The sequence below is a fragment of the Helianthus annuus genome, chromosome 16, assembly GCF_002127325.2.
Source record: "Helianthus annuus cultivar XRQ/B chromosome 16, HanXRQr2.0-SUNRISE, whole genome shotgun sequence".
Lineage (NCBI taxonomy): Eukaryota > Viridiplantae > Streptophyta > Magnoliopsida > Asterales > Asteraceae > Helianthus > Helianthus annuus.
In genome coordinates this window covers 154,434,852-154,447,313 of record NC_035448.2, presented here as the reverse complement: position 1 = coordinate 154,447,313, position 12,462 = coordinate 154,434,852, and the positions used below count along the sequence as shown (strand labels likewise).

The 12,462-nt window shown below is 39.7% G+C and overlaps 1 protein-coding gene across 1 annotated transcript; it reads left to right on the top strand.

Moving 5' to 3' along the window:
* The first annotated feature begins 9,263 nt into the window (after positions 1 to 9,263).
* LOC110917542 (ethylene-responsive transcription factor 1) lies at positions 9,264 to 10,044 on the top strand. Its single transcript, XM_022162071.2, has one exon. It carries the CDS (start codon positions 9,320 to 9,322, stop codon positions 9,926 to 9,928), a length of 609 nt encoding a protein of 202 aa, XP_022017763.1. The 5' UTR covers positions 9,264 to 9,319; the 3' UTR covers positions 9,929 to 10,044.
* Positions 10,045 to 12,462: the final 2,418 nt, after the last annotated feature.

Here is a 12,462-nt window from a genome sequence, read left to right as displayed (position 1 = left end):
GCTTCTCAGTGAGTAGAAAGTTTTCTCGATGTCTTTCAACATTTGGTCCTCTTCAGGACTTTTTACTACCAGGTCATCGATGTAAACCTCAATGTGCTTCCCAATATCCCCAGCGAAGGTCTTGTCCATCAGGCGTTGGTACGTGGCACCAGCGTTTTTTAGACCGAAAGGCATCTTTGTATAACAGAAGATCCCGAGATCGGTTCTGAAAGCTGTCTTGTCTTCGTCTTCGAGCTTCATCTGAACCTGATGGTACCCCTTGTAACAATCCAATGAGCACTTCCACCTGTATGGCGTGAGGGAGTCTATCTTTTTGTCAATCTCAGGCAAAGAATAGCAATCCTTAGGGCATGCCTTGTTTAGATCAGTATAATCAATGCACATTCGCCATCCTCCGCTCGCCTTTTCCACCATTACTGGGTTCGCGACCCAACTTTGATAACGGACTTCCCGCAGGATTCCAGCTTTGAGTAGTTCACATACTTGTTCATTCATTGCTTTTGTTTTGTCTGCCCCTAAGCTGCGCCTTATTTGGACCTTTGGTTCAACAGAGGGGTAGGTGTTTAAGCAATGCTCGGTAATGTCACGCGGGACACCGATCATGTCTGCCGGGGTCCAGGCGAAAATATCCATATTCCTGAACAGTAGTTGGTTCAGATGCGTTCTGATATCTGACGAAATGGCGTGGCCTATTGTTACCGTTTGCTCTGGGTACTTACGGTTTAACACCCACTTCTCTGGCTCAGTTGTCGAAACCTTCGCCGCTTTTGTTGGGCGCACTCTTCTGTTGACATTACTTCTTTTTTGGCATAGATGATCGCCACCCCCGTCTTGGTTGGAAACCCTATCGCTGAGTGGGGGGTGGAAGTCACCATGTTTAGTTCGCCTTGGGTTTCTCTCCCAATCAACACATCATGCCTCGATTTGACAGGCATCACCATGAAGTTTACGTTTGTTGTTCTTGAGTGTTTCCCGTCAGAGAGCATGACAGGGAAGCTGATTTGGCCTAGTGGGAAAACCATTTCGTTTCAAAATCCCGACAACGGGTAATCAACTGGCTCGAGCCTTGCTTTGTCATCTTCATCAAACTGGTTAAAACACTGTTCGTAGATGATATCAGCTGTACTTCCTGGGTCAATGAAGATGTACTCCATTTCATAATGGCCGATAACACCGGTAATGACGACGGGTCGAGTGGCGCGATGACCGCCGCACACTACCGGGAAAATGACCTGTTGCTCTTGCCATGAAGGTTCGTAAGGGCGCTTGCCTTTCTCTTTTGCACTGTATCTTGGTCCGTTGACCATATGGGTTTCAAGGCGCCAGACTTTCTTGTGACTTCCCTCATCGTGGCGTTGAAGCTGTCGAGTTTCTTTTCGCACGTTTTTCACCAGGTGACTTAGCTTCCCGCTTTTTAGCGCTTTCTCAATTTCTTGACGTAGACTATAGCAATCGTCTGTCAGGTGCCCTGTGTCTTTGTGGAAGTCACAGTACAGGTTGGGGTCCTGCCCCTTCTTGTTTGTCATAGGCCTTGGAGCCTTGAAATCATGATTCTCTGTCATCAACACCTCTTTTGGTGTTTTTATGAGCGGAGTCCAGTGCTTCTCTCTGTTGTCATCCTTGACTGCTTTTCGGTAACCGATTCTATCAATTGTGTCACGCGCGTTTTCTCTATAGCGCGGCCTTTCATCATGGCCCCTTGATCTTCCAGATTTCCAATCATTACCTTTGTACTTATTGCGCTTGCTGTGATCGCGCGAATTCCCTTTGGAAAATCGGTCTTCAGAATAATAATTCTTGTTTCCAACGAGTGATTCTTCAGTTTGCGCGACTATCTTTGCGGCTTCCATGAGTTTATCCCATTCTTTGGGCATTCCGTCTTTGCCAGTGATAGTTCTGATGAGACTATCACAGCGAATGGCTTTCTTGAAATGGCAGCGCATGAGTTGCTCACTTACGCCACCGATCTCCAAACACTCCTTGTTAAAGCGAGTGATGAAATCTTCCAAACCCTCACCATCTCTTCGCCAGATGTCTTCTACCTCAGCTGTGTCACGCTGGTAGCATCTTTGTTGGCTGAAGTAACTCAAGAACTGCGTCTTGAAATCTACCCATGACTTAATCTTTTCCGGAGGAAGGCTGTCGAACCAGGCGCGAGCAGCCCCGGTAAGAGTTTGATAAACAGATGGCACCACATAGGCATATTCCATCCTCCCATGCAACCTACGCTTGTGAAAGTTCTGACGTGATCATTAGGATCAGTCAATCCGTTAAACTTTCCAACCGTCGGAGGTAACTTCTCTCTTGAAAGTGGTGCAAGCGCAATTTTTGGGATGAACTTTGAATGTTCTGCAGCTTCAGCTGGCCGATAAGCGAGGCGAAAGTCTCTTTCCGCTTCTTCAGTGTACCCGATGTGTTGTCTTGGTTTGTAGTACTCATGATATTTCTGCAAGCGATTGAAGACTGACGAACCCTCGTCATCTTCCGAAGTTGGATCGTTCGGGTCAGTCTCATCCCATTCATTGTTCATGTTGCGCGGCGTGAGCCGGCTATGAACAGGACCTCTTTGAAGGTGTGACGGATAGTCGTAGTAACTTTCCGTTTCTCCCCTTGTATCGCGCATGTCATGCACGCTTAGTCGCCTGGTGGGGGGAGGCCTATTGATTCTTCCTTGGAGACTTGGCTGTGGGGGTATCTGGCGTGCCCCCTGACTCTGCTCTTGAGGAGTGACCAAGGACGGTTCTGCCGTTAAGACTGCTTGCTGTGCGATCAGAGATTGATACGCTGCGTTAATGGTTGCAATATTCTTGGCGTACCACAAGGCTGGAGTTTCGCCCTCTGGTAGCCTTAGTAGCGCCGAAACGTTCTGAGGTGGGGCCGGGTTTGAAGGTCCCTCGCCATTGTTTCCTGGGGTGACCGTCTGAGTAATGCGGATGATGCTCCCGCGCGGTCCCCCAATGTTTGTTACATCGATTTCCCCAATTTCTTCGATGTGCTGGGGTTGGATATTTTGATTACCCTCGCCCAACACTGTGTTAGAGTTTGCTCCGAAGCCAAACTCGTGAACGATTCCTTGACCAGCCATGATCGAAGGAATAAAAACGGCGAAAGTGATTGTAGAAAATCGGTGGGCGCCAATGAAGAAACACGGAACTAACTAGGAGGCTAATCAGTTGGGTTTATGTTTCTACCATGATGGTTAATCTTTCTAATGCTTATCTGAGCTTTGTCTTGAATGCCTAATCCTGCAAAACAGAATACCGTTACTCGTTAAGAGGGGAATATGGGGGTTTCCCTCTTAACCGGGCTCCGGCGTGAGAATAAGCGACTGCTTTGGGGAGAATAATTAAGTATTAAGAGTGGGAGTAGAGGGAATGGAATGTTTAACCTGTGAGGTGAGGTCTCTATTTATAGCCGGAGTGGTGCAAGAGGATGTGGGCTGATGGGCCTTGGGCCGGAAAACGACAACATAGCGGATATGCTCCTTGTCTCACTGGTGTCGACCGTTAGTGGCTTCTAGAAGTTCTCCGGCACTGTCACGCCCTGATTGGAGCCACGTGTCGCCGTTGTCGGCCTTGTTGTCTTTCTGCCATCAGCAGACAAGTGGAGATCGTGGGACAGATGTCTCTGTCCTCTGATTGGTGCCACGTAGGCGTCCTTATGTACTTCTCGTCTTCTGCACGTCAGACAATCGTGGCGCACGATTGAACAAAGCCTGCAGGATGTCCATTGGCTCCTTTTCCCTGCCACTTGTACCTTTTGTACCTTCCTACTCTGGTCTTGCGCTGCAACCTTCATGTGATTCTTGCTGGGCATGAAACCAGGTTGCGCGGCTTTACTGGTAGTGAAGATTCTTATCAGATTGCTAAGTGTCGAAGTTGTAGATCTCTTCTGGCTGGACCTCGCGCCATGTTAGTGAAATGCATTGTAGCCCGCGAGAGGTTGCTACTAAGAGAGTTGTTGAATAAGGAGTATGGCCCTGCGCGCAGCCTTGATGAAGGTTTGCGCGGCTTTTTTGGGGCCATACCCCTTCAACGTTTAACCATGATGAGTTTTTCAAAAAAAAAAATGATCTTTCACTTCTAACCTAAAGGTTTTCATCTTTTGCATTTTAATTCCTTAGATTTTTTTACTTTTAACCCAATGTTTTTCATCTTTTACAATTTAACCCCAACACTTTTTTATTTTCAAGTTTGGTCTCTCATACTTTTCATCTTTTGCAAGTCTCTTTCTTTTTACGTTTCATTCTAAATTTTGCGAGTTAACACACCGCAACGTGTATGTGGGGTTCAACATTTTTTCGTCTATTTTTTCTCATTTGACAAGTCCATCGCAACACTTCTATTTTTCCCTGTTTGACAGGTTCTTCCCAACGCGCGGGTCCTAGATCAACTTAGTTATTATTTTCTATGCTTTACGTTTAAGTCAAATTTCTTCGCATTAACATGCCGCAACGGGTGTGCATGGTTCAACGATTTTACGTCTGCTTTTCGTTTGGTGTTATTTTTTCCTTTTTTATTTAGTTTGCTTTTACGAGTTTTTTCGGTGTTAACAGTGGTATAGCAATGGTGCTACTTGGCATGGTTTTTACACCCATGCCGCAACGTAAGGGGTAGTTGTAGGAACCGTTCGCGTAAATAAATAAGATAAAACAAATTTTATTAAATCGATTACAATACAGAAATGAGAAAGCTAAGAATTACTAGTACGAATACAACTGAAATAAATCAAAATACAAGAAAGGTGTGGAAGCAGAGTGGCTGAGGCATGTGTTCACACGCTTCCCTTAAAACAAATTCCGAGTATCCCAGGAGTACTCGTTTTGTTTCCCAGGGTACAACAGCCGGAGCAGAAGTACTGCCGGAGATGGCCTAAAACCCGAAGGCTACCTTGAACTTTGCAGGAAGAAGATCAGAATTCCGTAGAGAGAAATGTAGAACTGTTGTTGTGTTGCTGGTTTTCGTGGTGTCTTCTGCAGTGACCAAGGGCTGTATTTATACAGCTCCAGATTCGAAACCGTCAAAAAGGAATTAAAGGAGAGGTTTAAATTGCATTAAACGTCTTCAATGCAATTTAATACGTCATTTAATTCTCAGTCAAAGACCATTAACCCGTCAATTTCGAAGCAGAACTGTAACTGCACTGTCATTCAATGCTGGAAGCTTCCGCGCGCGCGCGCACAAGACACACTGGTGCGCGCGCGGGTCTGCATGCTCATGCGCGCTGCGTTCATTTGGCTCACTGCCATGCGCGCGTGCGCCACACTGACTCAGGTCCATGCGCGCGTGTGCCACGTCATTTGTGAGCCTATACGAGCACGCCACACAGTCGTGCCGTTTTGGCTCACTCTGGTGCGCCGCGCACGTCACAACAGGACCCATGCACCATGCGCAACCGCGCACCTTCATGCCATGTGTACTCGCGCGCGGACTGCCACGTCACGCGCTACGAACCTGCACGCCACTTCACCACTTGGTCCTTGCAGCCTCTGTGATCCACCACGCGCACGTGGTAAAAAATACAAAGGCGGCTCTCGGCGATGCGAGCGTGCGAAGTGCGCCATCAAAGCGTCACATTGCGCCTCATCGCCCACGCGCGCGCGAGGGCGGGTTAGGGTGCTCTGCACCCTTCGCGAGGACACTTAGTGTGTGCTTCCATGAAACAATAAAGATGTAGAGTTCCCACTTAATACCCATTTAAGTTCCATCTCTCCTCCGATGTGGGATAAGGTGCTACTTTCCCTTTTGTTTCAGCATTCAATGTTTCAAACACCCAACTTTGAGCATCGATATCTCATTCATCTTAGCTTCCGTTTTGGATGTGGTTTAGTTCGTTGCGAAGGTCTTCCAACATAGAACACAAACCCACAAATAAATACATAAAACCCTCTCATTTTCTTATATTTATTTGTAATCTAAAATAGTAAAAAATCATTTTCCTATTATTTTCACTACTTTTTCCAACAGTAGTTACCATAATTTGATGCTAGATGTATGACTGACTTGTTCATTGATGAGTCTTTTACAATTATGTTTCATCTTTATCGCGTGAAAAGAATGAATACAAATATATAATAATATAACAATAAAAACGTGTTAAATTAGTCAAAAGTCATCTTAAACCTTCACAAAACACTTCATTAATAAAATCTTCACTATTATTAAAATAATATAACTTTATTATTAAAATCATGACTAATATTAAAACAATATAATTATTATCACGCCATTCAATGCACTGGTAATATATCTCTCTATTAAAATTAATTAAAAAAACCTAATAAAATACAACTGTGTGACAATACAATTATTTATAATTTATGTTTATAATTTATATTTATAATTTATAAATATTAATTTATCACATACGGATAAATAGTGACTTTTTTTGTTTTTATACAGAGTAGACATTCAGATTTTTCATTTTTTAATAAAACTTTGGTTTTCTATAATTTTGCAAAAACGTTAAATGAGTTTAGTTTTTGTTTTGTGTTTATTACGGATTTAATCGTCGTTCAGTTGGTATTTAACACGGTGTTTGATGGTAATACTCGGTCCCTTATGTTTTTTTTACCCCTCGACTTTCTAATATTCGTTGTTTTAAATTCGACTTAGTCTACGTTTTACGTCACATGATTCACTTGATGTTAGAATTTCATGTTTTTCTTTTACATTTTTTCTCAATTTTGGTTGTCATTCGCACATTTACCTGAAACTCGTGAAGCTGATAGCACAGTTTTACGAGTCCGCGCCCGTACACAAATCACAAATTAGTAATTTTCAAAGTGAACTTACGGATGGTTCTAAGAAGCGTCCACTACACAATTTGGATTTTATTAACCGAAGAACCAAGCACGTGCATTGTATCTATTTGACCTTTGACTTCAAACTTGTCAACTTATAATATAATAATGTTGTGCACGCCCATGCTTCTATGGCCGTTGAAATCTGATCTGATGGCTGTAACTCTTTTATATAAAATGACCGTCATGCCCTCCTTAGGGATACATTGAACGCTGTATAGACATCAAGGGTATTGAAGTAATTTACAATCCACTCGACATGTTTTTTTCTTTTTGGAACATGGAGTTGTTATAGCCGCCAGTCCAATATTCTTAGTACATGACTACTTTCTAAAGGAATTGATAACGATATTTAAAAGTGTCTAATATAACCCATTAGGGGATAGGGAGTGGGCGGGAAAGGGGATCGGCAAAGACAGTTTGCTGCGCGGGAACACCGCCGCCTATCCCCTTTGTCGCGCGGTGAAGTGAGGGATTCGACAGGTTGCCGAACGGTGAAGGGAGGGAAGGTGTGTGTGGTGGGGTCCATGCCATATCAACCAATCACATTTTTTTCCTTTTTTTAAATAGTTTGCCAATTCATGAAGTGTCTAACCATTGCCAACACTTTTGAGCATAGTTTAAACACTTTTCATTGAATGACATGACACATTCTCATTGGTTGATTTTAAAGTTTACCACTTTTAAGTGTCTAACCACTCCCTACACCCTTATAATTTATATACTTTAACGAGTACCAAACTAACCTATTCTTATATATTTCGATATATGTCTGACTTTACAGAATTTAAATCATCCGCCTATTTAGATAGAGAGAGATACTATACGACCACCATTATTTTATATTATTACTTAAAACAGTATCGGATCCAGAATTTTCTTTTACAAACCGTATTCGGTTTTTAGAAACTTTATTAAGTAGAGAATCTTTCTTTTCTAAGACGGGACCAGTCACTAAGAATAATCAAAATTTCACTAGTAGTGTATCATGATCAATAGATACACACGCTGGTAATTACTAATTACATAACTAATATCATAGTAAAAGTCTAAATTAAATTTAAAAATCTCTTACATTGCTTCTTTCGGGCTTATCGCATACATTGTATAATTTTTTTTCTTGATGACACGATATAATGATGTTTACATACACCCATGTTTAAAAGCAAAGTTAATTACAAGTACAATCTTTTTATTTATAAAATACCATTTGGTATTTTGAGGGTGCTAAAATGTTCGATATGCAATTGTTCCATTACATTTGACATTTAAAATGGAGCTCATAGCTCATATAATCCATTTACATAACTTTGAAGCTTATAAAGTGCAACGATTGTGACATTCTCAGCACCGTTTTCCAAATTCCAAACGATTCCACACAATATTTTATATATTTGTGATGTATACTTTAGTCAACAAGATAGGGTTGACTCTAGTCAAATAGGTTTGACGAAGTACTTTGTTTACTACTCGGTTTATGTAATGTTCACACCATTAAACACTTCGTTTTAAGAATTCATCTATATTTAAATTTAAAATAATAATACATTAGCATTCATTGAAATATTCAAAAAGAAAACATGTTATACAATATGATAATGTTAATAATTGTTATAATAAGATAGCAAGATATAGTTCAACAATTAAAAACTTTGACTAGTATTCACCATTTGCCCATACTTCTATCCAAACATGTTAAAGGATAAACAATGGTCCGTCATAAGTTTTCAAAAATAAGTAATCGTCCCAAAGAATCTTACGGCATTCATATTTGAAAAAAAACAGAAAAATCTATAAAATAATGTATAGAATTTTATGGATATTTTTTACTCGTAATTTACATTTTTAGTCTTACATGTACCGGAAATTTACATCAATCTTTTTCATTTATGAGTATACATTATCATAAATAATTCCTAAGTCCGTCACTATAAACAACCCGATACAATAAGGGCACACCATGCATAATAACCTTGATCACCATTAAACATACATCAACTTAACTAACATATAATACTCATTTTAGGATGAGGGAATGATCAATAATCAACTCAAAGAAAGTTAGTAGGGTTTGTATCTTTTTAATTAATAATCCAATTAGGTAACTTAATTAAACTAGATAGATCATTATGTAGTCAATAATAATATACATATATAATGATATGTCTAAGAATATAAGAAAACATTGATCATTCTTTTATTTGATAATATAATTGAATAAATACAAAAAACTTAGCAATAATGTAAAATAAATTTTAAAAAGTTAACCCCACTTACATAACTATATTTAAAAAAAAATATTAGCACGTTTCAAAAACATGCAAATTGCACTTGAATAGTTGCATGGATAACGAACTTTCATGGCAGCCCACATAAATTATTATTATAAAACATAAAAAAATAATACCATAACACTTTACCTTATTCTTCACAAATATAAATACACCATCTTATTCCAAATTTCAACATTCAAATACCAAAATCAAAACTGAATTACCTAAAAAACACTCACAGAACATGTTTCAAGATCAATCATTCATGTCAGAATCTGATATCTCTTTTCTTGATTCAATCCACCAACAACTTCTCTACGACTCCCAATTCTCCGACCTTTTTCCGGCAACAAACAGTGGATTATCCGGCAACGGAGGACCTGACAGGGATACGGTGGTTTCCGGTGAGCCCAAGCCGCCGTTGGTGAAGCTTGAGAGGGTAGAAGAAGAAGTGGGAAACCAAGAGGTTACAGTGGGACAAGAAACTCACGTGCCACAAGAATTCAGGAAGTTCCGGGGAGTCAGGCGGCGGCCGTGGGGGAAATACGCGGCGGAGATAAGAGATCCGTCGAAGCGTGGGGCGAGGGTATGGCTTGGCACGTATGAGACGCCTGAAGATGCAGCCGTGGCTTATGATCAAGCCGCGTATAAAATACGTGGGTCTAGGGCTTTGTTAAATTTTCCACATTTGATTGGGACGAATATGGCGGAGCCTGTTAGGGTGACTCCACGACGGAAGACGCTGGGGGAGGCTGGGTCTCCCCCATCGTCTTCGTCAGAAGATTATGGTTTGGAGGGGCAGAGGAAAATTAGTAGTACGAGGATGGATGATTCTTACTATAAGCCTTACTAAGATGAATGATTTATTGACTGATTTGATTAATTAATTTCATTCTTTTGATTAAGGAAGTGAAATTAAACTTTTGTTTCCAATTTAAATAATTAGTTTACATTGAAATGTAATTACCATTTGAAATCTTTAAATTGAATTGAATATCAATTTAGTGCATGTGTAACGGGGCTTTACGAGGCGCGATGGTGGTGATTTTTGAGGCATGACGCCCCATAGTGCCTGACAACACTAATACTGCCGGCGCTATGGGGGTGATTATGGATGAAGCCGTTATGTACATAGCGGCGTGAAGAATCTGCAAATCTTTCCCCCCACTCACACATGTATATATACATACATACATATGTATATATAATTGAAGGGGTTATTAATTAACTGAGTGATAATGAGGTAGGGGCTTTATGACTACGCCCTCGAGTGATACAACGCCCCATAAAGTCACTGTATGACGTGGTATGTCACTTGTTGCATAACGCCTCCAAAAAGACTTTATGACTACGCATGACCTGTTTATTTTTTTCTTACATCACTCTTTCTGTGATTTGTTTAACAAGGACAAAAAATTAAGGAACTTACTAACATTTTGGGTATTTGAGTTATACAATAGTTTGAGTGTGTGACGTGGTAGAGAAATACTCTTAATTTGTAATATTAAAAGTGTTTTGGGAATTTTAACTAAATCATGGTATTGCATCTCTTTTAGTTGATAAATGTGTGATGAATATATGTAAAAAAAATATTATGAATGAATTAATTGATTACATATTATACCCTAAATGAAAAGGATTTAATCAATAGGTAAACGCTTTAAAGTGTGAAATTTCTCTTAGCAATACGATAGGGATTTGAAATATACACAAAACATAAATTACCACTTAGAATAATATCATCCTAATAAAATAAAAACTACAAACAGAAAGTTATAAAATTATAAAGGTACGTTGGGCTATATAGTAGAACCTCGGTACCAGTAGTGGGCAATACCGAAACCAACCCGTAGTGAAACCAAAAACAATAAAAATAAGACTGTGTACCAGCACCGATGTTGTGCATGTGGTATTGATTTGGTAAAAAAATGTGTATTACAAAATTTAAAAAAAAAAAAAAAAAAAAAAAAAAAAAACTTTACTTATAATGGTTTAGTTGCACAAATGATTGTCTTATGCGACTTAGAAGATAAAGTCGTGATATGCCCATATCGAAACATGTTTTAAGTCGATCGAAAGCAATAAAAAAATATAATAGCGGTACCGAGTTGTTCGGTATGTATCAGTTTGGTTCATTACAGTACCAGTACACTTCACAATACCATTTTTTTTATCTTAAATACAATTCGTTTTTAATATAAGTTATATTTAACTGTTGAGAGGAAAAATAAACTCAATGATGTATTTATATTCAAAGTTAATAAATAAACACAAATATTTAAGAATATTAAAATAATTAAATTTGGTTGAAAAAAAAACCCCACCTGACATACTCTTAGTCTTGCGGTCAGTATTCACCAACTTCAAAATTGTTTTGTTAGGATACTTGTATAGGAGGAGGGTAGTCCTTGAGAATGACCCTTTACCTCAGCGTCACATCATAGTTCTTAGAGGATGCCCCTCTAAGGGTGAGAGGGGCACTACCCTAAGAGAGGAGTCCTCTCTCTTATGCATAACCAATCCTCATGTGCTACGTCAACTCCCCTCTTAAACTCCCCTAACACCCTAAATTGATGGCGGCACTCCCCTCTTAGATGACTTGGTTTTTTATTTTATTTTTTTTTTGTTTTTTTATTTGTTGTAATTATGCATGTTTATAAAAAATATTAATATAAATTAAATAAAATTTAACAAAAGACATTTCAAAGTAGAAAATAAAAATAAAAATTAAATTCAAACTAGAAAATTAAAATTACATTCAAACTATAAAATAAAAATTACATTAAAACTAGAAAATAAAAATTTTAGAAATCGCATGGCTACCCGTACTTGTTAGCGATGTCGCGCTTTCGGATGATGATGAACGGCAACATATTTGGTCGTTGAAAAAGTTTATTTTCGTCATCATCGGATTCCATTTAGACCGTACTTGATGCACGGTCCGGTTACTTCCACCGACGGTGGCGTTAAAATGATCTAAAATCTTACGCCAAAAACTATCGCGGTTTTGTTGATTGCCCTTCTTTTTGTTGGTAGAGCAATGTACCCACGCCTTCGCCAACGCCTCTTCTTGGACCTTTGTCCATTTTTCGCTCACCATTTTTCCCTTTTTATCCCGAGCGTCATCTTCTTCGTTGCCCGCGTCTTCATCCACATTATATTCATTGTCCTCGTCCTCGTCGCCCAAATTTTGAGTTTCGGGCACTACCTCATCGTCCTCGTCGTCGTAAATAGGTAGAGGACGTTCGACATTTCCTCGTGTAGATGGAACTTGTGGGGAACGAAAACCATATGGGTCGAAGGCGGGGGATTGAGGAGGAGCATCCATTGATAACAAATTTTGAAAATAGCCGAAATTGGCTTGAAGGTTGGGTGGTTGGTTGTTGT